At 46.2% G+C, this 21130-nt stretch overlaps 1 protein-coding gene across 1 annotated transcript in view; it reads left to right on the plus strand.

Moving 5' to 3' along the window:
* cd276 (CD276 molecule) overlaps nucleotides 1-21130 on the plus strand; it is a 144932-nt gene that overhangs the window by 9996 nt on the left and 113806 nt on the right. Inside the window, exon 3 of the mRNA XM_048232172.1 lies at nucleotides 20199-20555. Within this exon, the coding sequence (XP_048088129.1) occupies nucleotides 20199-20555 (357 nt within the window). The remainder of the gene's footprint in view (nucleotides 1-20198; nucleotides 20556-21130) is intronic.

The following is a 21130-nucleotide window of genomic DNA, read 5'->3' on the forward strand; positions in this document are numbered from 1 at the left end:
CATTGTTCTCTCTCTCTCTCTCTCTCGCTCAGCCCTTTTGTCTGTGTCTGCATGTGTGTGGTAAACCTTCTATTTCCATGTATTAATATACCACTTGGAGAATAGTCGCGGTAGTGCTATGATGATGGCTTAGGTGCAGACGCAGGGCCATGGCTGGCCAGTGACCCAGCTGGAATAAACTCATCTGGATTCTATTAGCATGTCCCTGATGCTGCTGGCCACAATGGGAACGCCCTCATTTGTGGCAGAGACAGCTCCAGTCAAACAGTTTGCATTTGCACACATGGAAACTTATACAGTACGAGTTATCTTTTAATTGTATGCGGTTCAGGAAACATTGTTGACATTGAGTGCGTTGACAGTTAGACATAGTAGAAGTTTATATTTTCATGCATCTATTGTTTTTAGGTCTCGAATCAGGATGGTTTTAGCACAGATTATTTTTCAAGGTTTAGTGAGCTTTGCTGAGGTGGTTTTCCACACTGGACTTGAGCTGCAGTATGGTGGCATATCCACATGGTGGTGCTGTTGCACAGCCTACTGCGGTCTGAGGTGATGTAACGGCAGTAATGTGGAGTCTATGTAATATGCTTGGGACAGCATCGACGAGAAAGCTTTCTGCAGTTGTTTTTTGACTGATGTCTCGCTTAATGAATAATTGATCGCATCAGCTTCCTGTTTCCACCTCGGGGTTCCTACTGCTGCATTCAAAGACCTCCAAAAATGCTTGAGAGAGAGAGAGAGAGAGAGAGAGAGAGAGAGAGAGAGAGAGAGAGAGAGAGAGAGAGAGAGAGAGATGCTCTTAGTCTTTGCATAGCAATATAAAAAGTTTATCAGGACCCCTCTGTAGATTTCAGCCCTTACCTTGAGATGTAAACAGAGAAGAGGTCTGGCTAAATGTGCATCCTTGTAGGTCAACTGATGGAGTAAGCACCCGTCAATGCCAAGAGAGGACAGCCACTGATCAAATGCAGACCATTTACTGGGCACTCTGTATAGACACACACACACACACACACACACACACACACACACACACACACACACACACACACACACACACACACACACAGATCAAATGCAGACCTTAACTGAGCAGTACATTTCTCTATAGACGTCAGCTCAGTGAAATACTTGTAGTGTGAAGGAGAAGGGTTACAAGGATTCTTCAGAATAGTGTGGTATGACAGGGTGAGACACAGACACCATTATCTAACAGCAGACTCAACACTTGATTTGCGTTGGATTGCAAATTGCTTGACTGTACGATCAGGGGGAATGCAGTGCACAGAGAAACGACCTACATCAAATTTGTGTCTGTGTGTTTGTGTTGAAGTGATATTTTGCAGATACATTCAAGCATGTGGATCACTGCCATGTATGCATGGTGAAACCTAGAGAAGGAACATGTGCATCTGTGTGTGTCTGTGTGTATGCTATAATCTGAGCCTTCCAAGATTGATTAGCGTTGTTACTAATGAAACACTGAGGGGTGTCAAGATGCATGGGTGCAGTGCATTCTGTGCATCCGATGGGCTAGAGTGTGTGTTTGTGTGGTGTGTGTGTGTGTGTGTGTGTGTGTGTGTGTGTGTGTGTGTGTGTGTGTGTGTGTGTGTGTGTGTGTGTGTGTGTGTGTGTGTGTGTGTGTGTGTGTGTGTGTGTGTGTGTGTGTGTGTATGTGTGTGTGTGTGTGTGTGTGTGTGTGTGTGTGTGCCTGTGCCTGTGCCTGTGTGTGCTTGTGTACTATATGTGTGTGCCTGTGTGTGTGTGTGTGAGAGAGAGAGAGAGAGAGAGAGAGAGAGAGAGAAGGGTAAAGAGAGTGAAGGGGAAAGAGTGTGAAGGTGAAGGGGAAAGAAAGTGCACACATGAAGTTGATGAAGTTGAAACTCCCAGCGTGTCTAGCAGACACAGTGATTTCCAGAGTCATGCCCACAGTCACGCCCTCACTCTTGACTCCACTGGACCTATGCTGCCTATGTTTTCTTTCTCTCTCTCTCTCTCTCTCTCTCTCTCTCTCTCTCTCTCTCTCTCACACACACACACACACACACACACACACACACACACACACACACACACACACACACACACACACACACACACACACACACACACACCCCTGAGCTGAATAATGGAGGAGCCTTAGACTGAGACTGTCAGGCCCCTGGTCCCCAGGTTTCTGGGACAGAGTGTCTTCTTCACACAGCAGCGGAATACCAGACACATTCTAGAACAGAATAGAACATGACGGAACAGCATGTAGTCAAAGCGAAGAGAATGGTGTGTAATACAGAACACCAGTAGACACACAGGAATAAAAAACAGGCACTGAATCATTCACACGTCAAGAAATGTGTCCCTGGCTTCTCACTGCTAAATAGCTACATACTACATGGACTAGACAAGCCTGTGAAAACTCCCATGTCCATGGTGATGTACACAGAGCCATGGATGCAGTAAATTCACACTTAGAGTAATAAGTAAATAGTTTGCAGACGGATATATTGATTTGTGGCTGTTTTTTTTGGATGCAGCAGAAAGATGAATGCGTTCAAGACTCAGCGTGAGTCCAATTCCTTCCTCAGCTGTCGTTGTCTGACAGAGCTTGCTTCAAGTTGGAGAGAGAGGCACTGGACGCGCTGTAGTTGTTTCTGTGTCTTGTCTGGGCTGAGTCTGAACCTGCTATTGTTTGGATGGCCTGGGTCTGTGCCTTTTATGTCTAAGTGTGATCGTCGGTTGGTTGTGTCCACAGATCCACACTGTTGGGAGGATTACTGTGGTTGGCAGGTAGTCTGTGCTCTGGTCTGTTCTATGAGTCGGTTTGTTTGGCAGGTTATGTTTGTGTTGGCGTTGGTGTATGAATGTTTCCATTGGTCTGCTCTGGGTTGGTGTCAGTATGTTTGGTAGGTTTTGGTGGCATCGGTCTCCTCTATGCCGATGTCAATATGTTTGGTAAGTTATGTTTCCACTACTGTGTTGGTTGGTGGATGGAGGTGGGTATGAGGTGGGTATGTTTGGTATAGGTTATATCGTATGTTCATACCGGTCTGCTGTGGGTTGAGCTGGGTATGTTTGGGATATACTATATATTTATATAGGGTATACTGTTTGGTCTGCCGTGGCTGGCCGCTGTGAAGGATGTTGTGTGTAATCCCCGCGCTGCCTCTCAGTCTCATAGCTCTGCCACCTGATTACAGCCCCTATTCACTGATGGGATTACTCTCTCTCCCTAAACCCATACACACCTCCACTCAGGTCCCTTTCTATCCCTCCATCCATACACACCTCTGCTCAGGTCCCTTTCTATCCCTCCATCCATACACACCTCTGCTCAGGTCCCTTTCTATCCCTCCATCCATATACAGTACACCTCTACTCAGGTCCCTTTCTATCCCTCCATCCATATACAGTACACCTCTACTCAGGTCCCTTTCTATCCCTTCATCCATATACAGTACACCTCTACTCAGGTCCCTTTCTATCCCTTCATCCATACACACCTTCACTATAAATCATTTTTAACTGCAGCAGACCTTGAGAAAGTCATACATGTTTTTATTACTTCCAGACTGGACTATTGCAATGTCCTTTATACTGGAATTAACAAATAATTTCTTGCAAGATTACAGTTGGTACAAAACACAGGAGCTAGATTGCTTACCGGGACAAGGAAACAAGAACACTGGACTCACTCCAGTACTGTTGGCTTTGCACTGGCTTCCTGTTAGACATAGAATCTAGTATGGCACTGACTGTTTTTAAATAATTAAATGAGTATTCTCTAGGTTACCTAGAAAACATGTTGAACCTTTACACCCCATCACAACCACTAAGATCTGCATCCCAGGCATGCCTGGACACACCCCGTTCCCACACACAGAAAGGTGACCATGCTTTCAGTATCCATGCACCCCGCCTTTGGAACAGTCTACCACAAGACCTCAAATCAACATCATCTGTGACTGGTTTTTCACAGATTTAAATCTCTACTAAAAATCCATCTTGCTTGTAACTTGCTTTAAATCTCTACTAAAAATCCATCTTGCTTGTAATCCATCTTGCTTGTAATTGAACCAGTGGAACTATGGATTGGATGCTACTTGTATTTTGTCTGAATGTTTACATGTCTGTTTCTGTACTTTTTGCTTTGGTTTGTGTCTGGAGGTGTCAGTTGTAGTTGGTGGCATATTTTAAACTGAAGTCTTTTACTGTGAAGCACTTTGGAAGGAAATGTGCTATACAAATTAAAATGACTTAGGGCCCTATCTTAGCAATCTAAAATGCATGGTCACTGGAGAATATCTTAAATAAATATAGTCTGTCCAATCCACATTGGGGGTGGTTTTGTTATCAAGCGCCGGGCGCCTGGTGCAAAAAGGTTGGTCTTATGTTTCTTAATCAGTCATGGGTGTGTTTTGGGTGTAACATCCTTTAAATCAATGAGAATGACATCTGTAATTTCCTTTAACAGCAAGCAGTGCAACTTCAAACAGCGCATCGGTATTTTGATAGTCAGCGGCACATTTGGAATGGAATCTGCTTGCACACTAGACAGTATGGAACAGGTATTCTACTACTGTAAACCATGCTTTACTAAAACCTAGCAGAGCATAGCTTACATGCATCTGCACTCTATTTTTTGAACTCATAGGCAAAATGAAACTAACTTCACCGTGGTGTGAGTCAACAACAAAACAGTTATACACAGTTGATTACTTTCACTATTGACTGACAATGGGTTACCATTGAAAACATCACCACCCCAATAATGTTCAAATGATTGAATAAAAAACCTAAGGACATTTATCCTGCAGAGGAGTTGCTGTTTACATCTCATGACAGTGTGTCTTCAGCTGTGCTTCATATGCGCCTTTTGCTACAGACCAGGCTTTTCTTGGTCAGTGACGTAATGCTTTTTAGATGGTGTAAGATAACGATTTTTAGAAAATGCGCCAGACCACACCTTAGGTTGTTAATTGCCACACCCGAAAGTGTAATCGTGTTGTAATAAGAAATAAAATACGTGTTTTGATAAGAAATAAGAAATAAGAATACGCTATTTTTGTGTTGTGATAAGAAATAAGAATACGCTATTTTTGTTTTAGATCCCAAGATAGGGCCCGTACTTACTCTCATCCCCACACACTATCATCCCTCTATCCATATACATCTCTGCTGCCATCCTTTGCTCTTCCTCATCATATCTTTTCTCGCACCTCGAGTACTGTCCCTCTATTTGTCACCCCTTACTCTCTCTCCATCTCTCCACACCTCTACTCTGATCCCTTAATGTCTCTCCATCTCTCCACACCTCTACCTCTTAATGTCTCCATCTCTGATCCCTTGAATGTCTCTCCATCATCCCTCCACACCTCTAATCTTGTCCTTTAATGTCTCTCCATCTTTCTACACCTCTACTCTGATCCTTAATGTCTCTCCATCATCCTTTCCACACCTCTAATCTTGTCCTTTAATGTCTCTCCATCTCTCTACACCTCTAATCTTGTCGCTTAATGTCTCTCCATCCCTCCACACCTCTAATATTGTCCTTTAATGTCTCCCATCTCTCCATCTCTCTACACCTCTACTCTGATCCCTTAATGTCTCTCCATCTCTCCACACCTCTACTCTGATCCCTTAATGTCTCTCCATCTCTCCACACCTCTACTCTGATCGCTTAATGTCTCTCCATCATCCCTCCACACCTCTAATCTTGTCCTTTAATGTCTCTCCATCTTTCTACACCTCTACTCTGATCGCTTAATGTCTCTCCATCATCCCTCCACACCTCTAATCTTGTCTTTAATGTCTCTCCATCTTTCTACACCTCTACTCTGGTCCCTTACTCTCCATCATCCCTCCACACCTCTAATCTTGTCCTTTAATGTCTCTCCATCTCTCTACACCTCTAATCTTGTCCTTTAATGTCTCTCCATCTCTCTACACCTCTACTCTGGTCCCTTACTCTCCATCATCCCTCGCTTCTCAACTCTCCAGCCCCCCCGCTCATAACACCCCGCCCCCCTTCAGCCATGCCACACTCATGCTCTTGTCTCCCTCCCTCCATCCATCCCTCTGTTCTCTTATTCCTCATCTCACTTCATCCATCCCTCTGTTCTCTCATTCCTCATCTCACTTCATCCATCCCTCTGTTCTCTCATTCCTCATCTCACTTCATCCATCCCTCTGTTCTCTCATTCCTCATCTCACTCCATCCCCAGGCTCCCTCTCTCCTCAGCTCAGTGGAGCACAAGTAGGGAGTAGGCAATGCATACACAATACACAGTACACACACACACACACACACACACACACACACACACACACACACACACACACACACACACACACACAAACAGCTAGCTAGCTATAAACAATGAGTTTAAACTTCATAGTTTTATTATCATTAGGTATTTGTTGATGTAGCCGATGTAGCAGTTATAGCGTAGTGAGTGTTTTCAGCATAAATCATTGTATGTGTCATCACAGTTAGTCCAGGCCTTCCAGTGCAGTTATTTTGAGCTGATGTGTGTGTGTGTGTGTGTGTGTGTAAACACGTTCTGAGTGTTTAGCACCACATGGCTGTTGACAGTAGTATGGCTTGTCAGGCATATGGTCGTGTGATATTGGGTGTGGATATGATTAGGCATTTCTAAGGTGTTTGCTAAAAACAGCTGCTGCACGCTGCACGCTAACACAAGAAGGCATTTGCACAACGTCTGTGCATTCAGAGCCCTGAGCACTGGACCGCACACACACACACACACACACACACACACACACACACACACACACACACACACACACACACACACACACACACACATAGTAACACCCTTTACCATCAATATATTCAGCAACTTTTTTTTGTCGTAATTTTTTGTCAGTCTGTGCCAGCCAGCGCGGTATTGTGAACTGACCTGGATTCTCTGCTGTGGTTCACCATCAAAGGTGTGAGCGCCTCCTTTTCAAATGAGCAAACTCAACAGACAAGTTACTGCCCATGTGTGTACGCGTGTACTGGTGCGTTGATGTGTGTATGTGCAAGATTTGTTACGCATGATGTGTGCATGCGATGCGTGTGCGGCATGTGTGTGTGTGCATGTGTGTGTTTGCATGTGTGTGTGTGTGTGTGTGTGCGGCATGTGTGTGTGTGTGTGTGTTTGCATGTGTGTGTGTGTGTGTGTGTGTGTGTGTGTGTGTGTGTGTGTGTGTGTGTGTGTTTATGGTCTGTGCCATGCATGCCCATGCAGTCCCATGTGTGTCCCTCTGTGGTCCACTAATGAGGAATGCCCTTTCAGTGTCCTCTCCCACCCCCTCTTCTCTCTCTCCACACCAACTCATTCAACAGAGAGAGGTTGCGAGGGAAGGTAGATAGAGAGTGAGAGAGAGAAAGAGAGTGAGAGAGAGAGAGAGTGGTAGAGAGAGGGAGAAAAGGGGGAAGAAACTTCTCTCCAAGACCTGAAGTTCAATTTGCGCTTATTGCCCCGTATCACTGATGCTGCTGTTAATTTGATTGAGCCTGGCCAAGTATCCTTTAGGAAAACAAGTGAGGCCGGGCCACCAGGAGATTGCCTGGAGCTGTCAGGCATGGCTAATGGCCCAGACTCTCCACAGTGTTCCCTTCATCTCTCCTCTCCTCTTCTCCCCTCCTCCCCTCCTCCTCCCCTCTATGCTCCTCTGCTCTGCTCTCATCTGCCATCTTCCTCTTCTCTCCCCTCTTCCTCTCTCCTTTGCTTTCTTCTTTCTTTCATCTCTCAGCTTTCTCTTTCCTGCTTCTCTCTTTGCCTACCTCATCCTTGTCTTCCTCTCTCCTCTTCCTCCTCTCATCCCCCCCTCCCCCTCTCCTTCCTTCTCTTCCTCCTCTCTCATCCTCCTGCTCTCTCCTCTCTTCACCTTCTTCTCCTCTTCCTACTCTTCTCCCCTCTCCTCCTCCTCCTGCTCCTCTCCTCCTCTCCTCACCTCCCCCACATCCCCACTCCTCCACACATCCATGTCTCTGCCCCCTGCCCTGCTGTTTCACTGCTAAACCTGCAGACAGCGAGAGCATTACCCTTCCACAAGCCTCATGACTATTTCAAGAAGTCCCAAAAAATCCAGGCGCCTGTCGGGAGGGGATCAGTGTTCGTGTGTGTGTGTGTGTGTGTGTGTGTGTGTGTGTGTGTGTGTGTGTGTGTAGGAGCTGAGTCACTGGACGCTGTGCTCTGTTGAGTGACCAGTGATCTGTGCCTAGAAAGCTGCCGGCCATCCAGACTCTCTCCCCATCTCTCTGCTACCCTCCCCTCATCTCCTCCTCCTTTTTCTCCATCTCTCCCCCTCCCCTCTCCTCTCCTCTCTCTATCCATCTCCCTCTCTCATCTCATCTCCTACTCCTTCTCTCTCTCACTCTATCCCCCTCTCCTCTCCTTCTGCTCTCTCACCATTTCCTTCTCCCCTCTCCTTTCCTCCTCATCTTGCGGTTGCTGTGTCAGGTTACAGGTGATTTGAATATGGCATGAGGAGGTGGAGGGGTGTTCAGTCAATTGGAAGGTGTAAGCCTTGTGGTTGAGGCTTGACAATATACAGTGCAACCGGAAATTTTCCAGACCCAATTTACAGATCAATCTACACACAATACTCCAGACTGAAATATTCCATTTACATAAGTATTCAGACCCTTTGTTATGACACTTGCAATTGAGCACTGGTGCACCCTACTTCTATCAATGGTCCTTGAGATGCTTCTACAACTTGATTGGAGTCCACCTGTGCCTAAATAAATTAATTGGACATTATTAGGAGAGGCACACATCTCTTTATATAAGGTCTCACAGTTGATGGTGTATGTCAGAATGAGAGAGGGTTGTGTAAACAGATCACAGATTGGAAGGATACAAAAAAAATCTGCAGCATTGAAAGTGCCCAAGAGCACGGTAGCCTCGATCATTCTCAAATGGAACATTTTGGAACTACCAACAGTCTTCCTAGATCAGGCCGCTCAGCCAAACTGAGTAATCCGGGACGAATTATGAATGAGATCCAAAGTTCCTTTGAGAAGATGAGAGAAGCGTAAAGAAGGACAAACATCAGTGGCTTGGTTTTCACTCTGACATACACCATCAACTGTGAGACCTTATATAAAGAGATGTGTGCCTCTCCTAATAATGTCCAATTAGTTTATTTAGGCTCAGGTGGATTCCAATTAGTTGTAGAAGCATCTAAAGGACCATTGATAAAAGTAGGATGCACCAGTGCAAGTGTCATAACAAAGGGTCTGAATATTTGTGTAAATGCAATATTTCAGTCTTTTATTTTTTTTTATAAATTTACAAAACACTCCAAACACTTGATTTTCTGAGGGGTGATGGAGCATTTGTGTGTAGAATGATGATACAAAATAAATTAATAGAATCCATTTTAAGATGAGTCTAAAACATAACAAAATGTGGAAAACTTGAAAGGGTCTGAAAACTTTCCAGTTGCACTGTATGTTTGTGGTCTAGTGGAGGAGTCTTGAAGCTTTCTCCGTCTCAGTCTCTCTCTTTCTCCATCTCAGTCTCTCTCTTTCTCCATCTCAGTCTCTCTCTTTCTCAATCTCAATCTCTCTCTTTCTTCGTCTCAGTCTCTCTCTTTCTCCATCTCAGTCTCTCTTTTTCTCCATCTCAGTCTCTCTCTTTCTCAATCTCAATCTCTCTCTTTCTCCATCTCAGTCTCTCTTTTTCTCCATCTCAGTCTCTCTCTTTCTCAATCTCAATCTCTCTCTTTCTTCATCTCAGTCTCTCTCTTTCTCCATCTCAGTCTCTCTCTGTCTCCCCTTTTCTTCTCCTTCAGCAGCATCCCTCCCCCATCCCCCACTCTCTGTTTCCCATATATCCCCCCACTCCAGCTGAACTAGCTTGATTAGCATGAGTGTATTTACAGTGGCCCCATGGCCTCTCTTAGGCTTGGCCGATAGTCTTATGCGTCTTTCGTCATGCAAATTTGCACCCTTTCAGAGCTGTCACAGACAGAAGGCAAGAGAGAGAGAAGAGAGAGAAAAGAGAGAGAAGAGAGAGAGAGGGAGAGAGAGAGAGACAGAGAGAGAGAAGAGAGAGAGAGATAAGAGAGAAGAGAGTGAGAGAGAAGAGAAAGAGAGAGAAAAGAGAGAGAGAAGCGAGATACTGACAGAGAAGATAAGAATCCTGGAGGAACCCCCTGGAGCGTTATTCAACATGGCTGGCCTGGAGGGTCTTGTCTCTGGTGATTAATGGCGGTGGTGTCACGGCCCTCATCTCGTGTGGGGGATTAGCGTCTTGCTGCTCCGGCTTCTGGTGTGATGAGGAGGTGCCTGTGATCAGTCCTCCATGTGTCTCCCTGTAATTGCTGGCGTGGCTGAGGAGATCACCTCCACCCCTCTGGTCTCGAGGATTTAGCTTCAGAGACGGGCATCCTCCTCCTCCTCCTCCCCTCCTCTTCCTCCTCCTCCTCCTCCTCTTCCCCCCCCTCCTCTTCCTTCTCCTCCTCCTCCTCCCCTCCTCTTCCTCCTCCTCCTCCTCCTCCCCTCCTCTTCCTCCTCTTCCTCCCCCTCCTCCCCCTCCTCATCCTCCTCCTCCTCCCCTCCTCCCCTCCTCCCCCCTCCTCCTCTTCTCCTCCTCTTCCTCCCCCTCCTCTTCCTCCTCCCCCTCCTCTTCCTCCTCCTCCTCCTCCCCACCTCTTCCTCCTCCTCCTCTTCCTCCTCCTCCCCTCCTTATCCTCCTCTTCCTCCTCCTCTTTCTCCTCCTCCCCCCCTCCTTATCCTCCTCCTCCCCCTCCTCCCCTCCTCTTTCTCTGTCTTGTCTTTCATCCGCTCATTCTCTTCTTTTCCTCACTTTCTGTCTCTCCCTCAGTTCATCTCTCCTTTTGTCCATCTTTTTCTCATTTTATCTCTCTCCCCCTTTCTATCACTCCCTCTCTCTCTCCCTCTCTATCCCTCCCTTTCTTTCTCTCCATCTCCCTCTCTTTCTCCCTCTTGCTCCCTCTCTCTCTTTTCTCCACCCTCCCCCTCTCTGCTGTGTTTTTATCTGTCTGCGTTTGTGTGTGTGTGTGTGTGTGTGTGTGTGTGTGTGTGTGTGTGTGTGTGTGTGTGTGTGTATATATATATATATCTCTCTTTCTCTCTCTCTCTCTCTCTCTCTCTCTCTCTGTGTGTGCGTGTGTGTGTTTGGGCTGGTAAGCCATAGGCCATTAGAGCCTTATTGACAGGATATGAGAGCAACTTAGCCTGATAAAGTTCCCATCAGAAGGCACAGCAAGACAGAAAAGAGAGTGCCTAGAGAAAGTGTGTCTGTCTGTATCTCTGTGTGTGTGTGTGTGTGTCTGTTTCTTTTTGTGTGTGTGTGTGTGTGTGTGTGTGTGTGTGTGTGTGTGTGTGTGTGTGTGTGTGTGTGTGTGTGTGTTTCTCTGTCTGTATCTGTGTGAGTGTGTGTGTGTGTGTGTGTGTGTGTGTGTGTGTGTGTGTGTGTGTGTGTGTTATTCTGCCCGTGTGTGTGTGTGTGTGAGTGTGCATGTGTGTGTGTGCGTGTGTGCGTGTGCGTGTGCATGTGTGTGTGTGTGTGTGTGTGTGTATGTTTCTCTGTCTGTATCTGTATCTGTATGTGTGTGTGTGTGTGTGTGTGTGTATGTTTCTCTGTCTGTATCTGTATCTGTGTGTGTGTGTGTGTGTGTGTGTGAGAGAGAGAGTGAGAGCATGATATGAGTGAAGGAAAGAGGATAGTGATAATAACAGTAAAGGATGAAAAAGGGAATTGGCAGCATTAAGGAGGAGTATTAGTGTACACTAGATAGATAAAGAGATAGATAGATAGATAGATAGATAGATAGATAGATAGATAGAAGAAGGAGAGGAGGAGAGAGAGAAGAGGAGGAAAAGGAGGGGAAAGAGAATGAGAGAGGAGGAAAAGAGGAGAGAGGGAGAGAGGAGAGGAGGGGAGAGAGAAGGAGAGAGAGGGAGAGAGGAGGAGAGGGAGGGAGAGAGAGGGAGTGAGAGAGGAGGAGAAGAGGGGATAGCGGAGGAGAGAGAGGGAGAGAGGAGAGGAGGATGGGCGAGGAGATGGAGTGAGAAGGTTGGCTGCGTTGGCGCTAGTTAGCCTCTGTAGACAGAGCCAGGCCCTGGTTCATTTTGCCATTGTGGGGCTGGTGAGTGGTGTGTGTGTGTGTTTGGGCTGGTGAGTGTGTGTGTGTGTGTGTGTGTGTGTGTGTGTGTTTGGGCTGGTGAGTGGCGCTCAAACGCCTCCACACAGTAGCACGTTTGAGTCGCCATGCTCCTCCACGAGTGTAGCCTAATAACCAACAGCGGCCGCCACTGCACTAATTGCAGTGCGAAGGTCGAGCTTGTCCACTTTACTTGTCCACTTGTGTGATGTGAAGCGGCCCTTCAGTGGAAACATTAACGCCGTGTTTTAATGGACAAACAATGGAACGAAAGTCCAATAAATCTGTAATCGTTTCCATTCACGGGGTGCTGTTAAAAAGCAATGTGAAGAGCACTGCAAATTGGACCCTTAGGTGGCAAAATTAGTCTGCCAGGCCTCGTCTTTATTTATTAATCTCTTTCAGTATTGCTATGCACTGGGCTATTCTCCCAGCTCATCAAACATAAGATATACTCAACATACGGACAGTGCTGTGGAGCTAAGGTGTATGTGTGTGTGTGTGTGTGTGTGTGTGTGTGTGTGTGTGTGTGTGTGTGTGTGTGTGTGTGTGTGTGTGTGTGTGTGTGTGTGCGTGTGAAAATAAAGCAAAACAAACATTTACGAATGGTCTGGCACCAGACAGACGCCTCACAGGGAAGGAGGTTTACCGTCTGAAGAACGGCATCATTTCCAGCTCTCTCCATCAGTACTGCTTTTTGTTTTAAGTGTTTTTTGGGGTTTTTATCTGCAATTCGATACACACACACACACACACACACACACACACACACACACACACACACACAAAAAGCATTTTCATTTCTTTTAAGTATATTTGTTGGGCTCTTTATGCTTTTTTTGAGATAGGACAGTGAAGAGAGTGAGAGGAAGTGAGTGGGCGAGAGAGAGAGATGTGGCAGGATCGGGAAATGACGCCGTGGGCACTTGGACGCTGTGTGATATGGACGCTGTAGTCACCTGCGCCACGGCGCCCCCATAAAACAGGATTCTTATGGTATAGAAACATAAAGGTTGATGTCTGCATGTGGCCCTCATATGTCGGGTACATTGCAGAGGAGAGATTTGATCTGGGTATTTGTGTGTGTGTGTGTGTGTGTGTTTGTGTGTGTGTGTGTTATTAGATGATACAAGGGCATGGATACATAAAGATTCTGTAATAGATATAATGGCATGGACATAATGAGAAACATATTTCTGTATCTCTGGACAGAGCCACACCCAGTGTCCTCAGCTGAAATAATCTCCAATATTAAAAACAGTCCTAGATTACCTAGAATCCCTCAATACTCAGGACCTAGCCACTGGCTAGCTAACCGGCTACTTGTCGGTTTCAGTCTGTTGAGCAGTTCTCCCATGCCCATGAAACAACAAAGAGTGGGTATCAGCTGAATGTATGCATATGTTAGTCTCAGTAAGATGCCCCTGTATTCCATTACAATAGAAACACTATTGTTTGATGTCCCTAAATCATCACTAGTAAAAGAAACCTAATCACGCTAAGTACATTTTCAGACTCATTGTCTAACTTCATAAAAAAGACAAAGCGAAATATATTGTTCCAAGTTCAGTATGTGTTTAAAATATTAATACAATGTTGATGTATAGTATATTAGATGACACAAAGAAAACAATTTCAATGCTAGGAACATGTGCGTGCTCTCACACCCACACAGAGAGAGAGAGAGAGAAGAGAGAGACCTTCCGCATCCCTATAATTGAAAAGGATAGGGAGCACTGAGAAAGATAAGAGAATGAGCAGATATGTGATGTGTGTGTGTTTATACTTCAGCACTCTCTCTCTCTCTCTCTCTCTCTTTCTCTCTGTGTGTGTACAGTACTGTACTGTGTGTGTACAGTATCGTGTGTATGTGTGTGTGTGTGTGTGTGTGTGTGTGTGTGTGTGTGTGTGTGTGTGTGTGTGTGTGTGTGTGTGTGTGTATGTGTGTGTGTGTGTGTGAGAGAGAGAGAGAGCAAGAGCGAAAGACAGAGTTTTGTTTGTTTTGTGTTTGGAAGTGAATGCTTGTTCATGTGTGTATGTGCGTGTGTGTGTGTGAATCTGTATCAGCTAGGGGTGAGAGATCAGGGATCGGAGGATTTGGATTTGAAGAAGAGAAAGGAAATTAATGAGTGAGTATGGACAAAAAGAATGACCGATTGCTTTGAACTAAAGAGAAATAAGGGGGGAAATGAAGAGATGGGGAGAGAGAGAGAGAGATGAGAGAGAAAGATGGAGAGAAAGAAATGAAGAGATAGAGAGATAGATGAGAGAGGAAGATGGAGAGGGAGAAATGGAGAGATGGAGAGAGGAGTTTGTCTCTGGCTACTCTTCAGATGAGTGTCTTCCCCCAGATTGGAAACCAAATCATAAAGCTCTCCACAACCACGAGGAGGGAGAAGAGCACTACCACACCAGGAATAAACAACAGAAAAGAGAGAGAGAAAGAAACTGAGAGAGAGGGATGAATGAAGAGAGTGAGAGAGAGGGGGGGGTGTTGTATGTGGTGAAGGGCAGATGGGCGTGAACTCATTGTAAGGGAGCTTATAGCTGTGTGTGTTTGTGTGCATGCCTGTGTGTGTGTGTGTGTATGTGTGTGTGTGTGTGTGTGTGTGTGTGTGTGTGTGTGTGTGTGTGTGTGTGTGTGTGTGTGTGTGTGTGTGTGTGTTTGCATGTGTTTGCATGTGTATGTGTGTGTGTGTGTGTGTGTGTGTGTGTGTGTGTGTTTGCATGTGTTTGCGTGTGTGTGTGTGTGTGTGTGTGTGATTGAGGCATGGCTGTGTGAGGAATGTAAAAGAGAAATGGAATGAAGGGGAGGGGTGGTGGAGGTGTAGAGGATAACCAGAGAGAAGGGGAGATAAAGACACACACACACACACACACACACACACACACACACACACACACACACACACAATCCCAAATCATAGGCCATAACATTGCATGGAGACAGAAAAGAGAGAGAGATTGCAAAAAATATGTATTTTATTTCAGTAAATAATTTATTTAATTTTATGTAATGAGTGTGGTAGGCTACATAAAACACACACAGAGACATTACAAACATATCAACAATGAATAAAGTCCATGGACAATGGTGACTCGAATGGCAGTAGCGCATATGATCTTGAAAAGTCCAACCACAGTTTACACTGTAGCTTGATGCTCTTGAAACGGTCCTAACTTAACACTTAATAGTAAGTCCATGGGCAACATCACTGCTCTTCTTAGAAAATGAATGATTCTGAAGCAAGCGTTTGGAGTGTAACCCCACTATCATACAAATTAGCCCACTTAAAGACACATAATGACCCTAACACACAAACCTAATGTTACCAACCTCACAGACAGCAAACTGGGCCTATGATAATATTTCTGTGCCCTAGGCCTAAAACTTCAGCATTCTAGTTTTGATAGTAAGTTGTCAGATATGTCATTTCAAATAAATACATAGCCTACTTTACAAACTGTTAATTACAAAAACAACAACTATTGTTGACTTGCTGGTCTTGAAAGTAATTGTGGTGAACAATTACTTAATATTAACTTAGACTGGCAAACTTCAGGAACACTCAGGAATCAGGTTTATTCTGTTACAAGCAGAGAGGGTAAAAATGGTCTATGGTCTATGTAGGCCATGGCACAGAGGCCATGGCCTCTGTTGGATCAACCTCTCCCTCTCTTCTTCAGTTCTCCATCTTGTTCTTCTGACAAACAATGCAAGTTAGTCACTTTTGTATGGGTTAAACAAAGAAAGACGTTAAACAATCCCACGTGGTTGGTTCTCCAGATGGCATCAGACACACCTACTCACACCTACTTTACACCTATGCATTCTTCTCTGAACAGCATGAGGAGAGATATCATATATATCAGAAATATCACTTATAGAATGTTTCAAACATTCTCACAATCAAATCATTACAATCCTTGTACTGAGACTATTACAATGATACCAAACATGAATATATTTAAATTTCATGACACATGGATACAGTATAGCAAGGTAACATCCTTTGTCTTGTGGATCTGATAGCCCTTGGAACCAGTACATTAGCATTTCATTGGGGGAGGGGAGGGTGCCTTGTTTAATGCCAAGAGGGGCCACATGGCTAACTAAAACTAAGTAATTGAAACCCTAAAATTATTGCTATCAGTCTTTATCACTATGCTGTATGGTAGTGAACAGCATGGTGTTTATCCACACCACAAACAGTCAGTCACCACCCTGCACCACCCAAAGGCTGGGAGGGGGTGCTACACCTATGGCCTCCTGGCCTCTAAATCGTCCCCCACACCATACCTCAACCCCACCCCCACCCAGCATAAAGAAGCATAGGGTAGAGTTGAGGGTCATTTCTGTGCTCCTCATGTAATCCTACTAGTTTCTGTAGCCGTATGTGTGATTTCAGATTTGGTCTGATTTGCATTGATTTGTATGCAGCATGAATAATGTATGAGTCAGTAAAATACGTTTCTAATTAATCTCACTCTCTCATACTCTTTCTATCTTTCTCCTCTCGTTGTTGCATCCTCCTCTTCACCCCCCTCTCTCTCACCCTCTCTCTTTATCTCTCTCCTGTCTCTCTTATCATCTGTCTCTCTCTTGTTCCAACTCTTTCCACTCTCTCTCTCTCTCTCTCTCTCTTGCGGACACAGAACACACCCCGTCCTCGTCAGTCTTGTCTGGAGTATGAAGGCAGTGAGTAGGTTTAGGGCTCAGCTATCAGAATCAGCTATCAGAATCAGACTCCCAGAGCAGCCTGGAGCTGTGGTCTCATTCATCAGAGACATCACGCACGCACACACGCACGCACGCACGCACGCACACGCACACGCACACGCACACGCACACGCACACGCGCACACGCACTGTCCCATTCATCAGAGACATCACGCACGCGACGCGACGCACGCACGCGACGCACGCGACGCGACACGCACACGCACTGTCCCATTCATCAGAGACATCACGCGACGCGACGCACGCGACGCCACGCGACGCGACGCGCACGCCGCGCACGCACGCACGCACGCACGCACACGAGAGAGAGAGTAAGTGAGTGAGAGAGAGAGTGGGAAGAGAGATGGGTGAAAGAGGAAGAGATGGAGAGAGAGAGGAGGGTAGAGAGATGGAGAAAAAGATGGAGAGAGAGAGGAGGGTAGAGAGATGGAGAAAGAGAGGGAGAGAGGTGTTCTTGATTGAAGCGTTAAGGATCATGTGTCCCAGTGGAATTTTATTCCTGAAAGAGCCAGACTGTGCCCGCCCGCATGGGTCTGCTATTTCCATGACGTCAAAGCCCCATCCAGCAGCCCCCATACTGCCTTTCTCCTCCTCTCTGTGTGTGCGTGCGCGCGTGCGTGCATGTGTGTGTGTGTGCATGTGTGTGTGTGTGTGTGTGTGTGTGTGTGTGTGTGTGTGTGTGTGTGTGTGTGTGTGTGTGTGTGTGTGCGTGCGCATGTGATTGTACTCTGTGTGTTTGGAAGGACTCAGTACATTTGCATAGATGTGGATATGTAGTTTGTTTGTTTGCTTCTTATCATGAGTCATCTTAGACAGTGCTCAGTCAGTTCTCTCGGCCTATTCTCCTCCTCTCTCCATCCCTCTCTCCCTCTCTCCCTCTCCTCCTTTCTCTCTCTCCCTCACTCACCCTCTCTTCTCACTCATCCAATCTGTACCCATCTCCATTGTTCATCCTTTCCTTTCTTTTCTCTTCTCTTTTATTCCCTTCCCTTCACTTCTCTTTTTTCATTGCCTTCTGTAGTTCTTCTCTCCTCTCCTCTTCTTTTTCTTTTCTCTCTCTCTTGTTGGGGTCAGCTAAGTTGGCTGTTTGGAAGGCCAGGAAGAGTAGGATGTTGGGGACTGGATCAGTTGACCCTGTGGAGGTTCTTCGGGGATGGTGGCAGCTGGTCGACTAAAAATTGAGTTTGCCTATTACAGCCTGGTTAAGGACATTGAGGGGTTTCTGGATGTGTGGGGGATTGAGGAGTTGTTGTTGTTGTTGTTGTTGTTGTTGTTGTTGTTGTTGTTGTTGTTGTTGTTGTTGTTGTTGTTGTGTGTGTGTGTGTGTGTGTGTGTGTGGGGGGGGTGGATGATCAGGTGCTTTTTGACAAATGAAGTAGTGGGTTTTTATGTGTGAATGTATTTATGTATGTTTGTATGTATGTATGGTGTTTGGGTTTGTATGAGGTGCGTCATGATTTTATGGGTTGAGAAATGATCCAATAAATGGCTTTTGTACCTCTCCTCTCCACTTTCCCCTCTCCTCTTCTCTCCTCTCCCCTTTTCTCTCATCTTTTCTCCTCTCTCCTCTCCTCTCTCCTCTCCACTTTTCTCCCCTCCTCTCATCTCTTCTTCCCTTCTCTCTCTTCTCCTCTTCTATGCTTTCCTCTCTTCTCTTCAACCCTCTCTCCTCTTCTCTCCTCTTCTCTCCTCTTCTCTCTCCTCTCCTCCTCCCTCTCTCCTCTCCTCCTCCCTCTTCTCCTCTCTCTCCGTAATGTCAGTGAGAGTCCTTGAGGATGACTGTCCTAACGCCCCTCATTAGTGCGTTCTGCTCTGGTCTTCCTCTGGGACCTTATTAGGTGCCACGTTGTGACAGGGGTCCTCGGCCACCGCGGAAACGGACACCCAGTGCTTCGCTGTGACATTATGACATCGTCCTGCTCCGTGGTGACATTATGACAAGGCCCCGCTGCGTTTGCCCACGCCTGCACTTTCTCTCCAGTCAGTCTGTGCCAGCCTGCAGATTGTGGTCTAGAGCTGAGAAATAAGGGTGCACATCTTCCCAGGATGCACTTGCACTCCCTGATTGACTTCTCCTGGGCTTCTTGACCCCCCCACCCACACACCACACCATCCGTCTCTGAACCCCTCTGACACTCACAGCTGGACCTAAGTGTGTGTGTGTATGTGTGTGTGTGTGTGTGTGTGTGTGTTTGTGTGTGTGTTTGTGTCAATAAAGTCAGATTCATGGTGGTGCAGGAGAATGGTGATTGGTTCAGTGCTGTGTCAGTCATCTCAACTTTAATCCAGGTCAGCGCCCATCACTGATGTCATGGATGGGAACAGATCCCAGTGGGGCATTTCCAGACCTCAGTGAAGGAAATGAACCAAAGAAAAGACAGGCCACCTCCCCCTAGACATGGTCCTCTCAATGGGGGAAACTCTGGGGTGGCAGTTCCCTTCTTGTCCAGTAGATGGCACTGTGGCCGTAGTGTGGAGAGGTAGGAAGAGAGAGGGAGAGAGAGACGAGTGGAGTTTTGGCCACTTGCGAGTGTATCTTTGGAGAGCCTTTAGTTTTGTGTCCTTAAAAAAGAGCTGCTTGTCTGTTTGAAATGAACATGTCAGTGGTACGGCCGCCACTGAGTGAACAAGGTTGTTAGCTTCAAAGAGAGATGAGCATTACCCAGCTAATTTCCTTCTTCAAAGAATCTCGTGAAACTGCAGTTTTGGTTTGTTTATTTATTTTTGTTTATTTATATATCTAGGGTTGTGTTTGTACTTCCCTCTTCTCTCCGGCTGGTGCTGAGCACAGGAGCGCGGTGGGGCACTAGATAAAGGCCTCTTTGTTTACGGGCTCAGATAGATGGCGGGAAACAGGCGATGGATCAGGCTTCTGAATGGCCACTGCTCAACTGTCCTTTGTTCTGGTTAGTTTGTCGGCCTTGTTGAGGGGGTATTTGATCTTTCTCTTTCCCTGATTTCTCTCTCTCATACTTTTTCTGTCTCTCTGTTTCTCTTTCTCTCCCTATTCTGTCCTAATCTATTATTTTATCCCTCTATACTATCTCTGTCTCAGGATGTGTTTGTGTCTGCCCCTGTCTCTTGTTCTCTATCTAGCAATCCATCTCTCTCACTCTCTCTTTTACACACACACACACACACTGTCTTACTGCCCTTTCCATCTGTTTCTCCCCACAGAAAAGAGCTTTATCAGCAGAAGGTCAGTGTCATACTGTCATGATGACCCTTCTCTCCCTCTCTCTCTCTCTCTCTCCCTCCCTTTCTCTCTCTCCTTCTTCCCCTATCTCTTCCTCCTCTCCTCTCTCCTCAGCCAAGCTGGACCTGGTCATCCCCGAGCTGCCGGTGGTGGCCATGTTCGGCCGTGACGTGGTGCTCAACTGTTCCTTCGAGGGCGAACGCGCCTCGGCCAACCTGAGCGAGCTGAGTGTGTTCTGGCAGCTGACTGACACCAAGCGCTCAGTGCACGCCTTCACGGCCGGCGCCAATCAGCTCACGGACCAGAGCCCGGCCTTCGCCAACCGGACCAGCCTGTTCGGGCGTGACGCGCTGGCGGAAGGCAACGCCTCGCTGCTGCTGCGGAGGGTGCGCGTGGACGATGAGGGCAGCTACACCTGCTTTGTGCGTGTGCAGGACTACGCCTCGGCCGCCATGCTGCTGCAGGTCGCAGGTGAGAACATACAGAACTTAGAACCTACAGAACTTAGAACCTTTAATAGAACAGTGTGAGTCTGAGGGCCAGATGTACTAGCGCTTTTGCTCCCACTTCAGGCGTATTTGTTTCGCAATGTGCGTGTAAAATCATTGCGAGGTATGTACAAACAGGCCGCAATGATGTAAAAGCGCAAACTGCCTGTCGCGGAGCTGAAAGTGGCAGATTGCGTTTGTCATGTCATGCATATGCATTCATGGGAGGATCCAGGGGAAAGTGGGAGTTTAGCGTAAAAAGATGGGAGGGGAAGAGTAAAGAGCGCCTAATTATGTGTTTTTTGTTGTGAAAGTATTTGTACTACCAACTACCAACCTCAACTTTCGTTGGCCTTTCGAATATCTTACTTTCACTTTCACGTCATTCACTTAAACTTTCCTACTTGCTAGATTTGACCAATCTTCCATACCCTACGTGCACAAGTAGTTTGAGTAGAACTACTGATCTTCATTATCTCCCTGCTTGTTTACATCTTATCATGTATGGTATTATTTCATGATCGCTAAACGTTTGATTCTTTTTAATGTTGTCATCAG

This window comes from Alosa alosa, chromosome 21 (genome assembly GCF_017589495.1).
Source record: "Alosa alosa isolate M-15738 ecotype Scorff River chromosome 21, AALO_Geno_1.1, whole genome shotgun sequence".
Lineage (NCBI taxonomy): Eukaryota > Metazoa > Chordata > Actinopteri > Clupeiformes > Clupeidae > Alosa > Alosa alosa.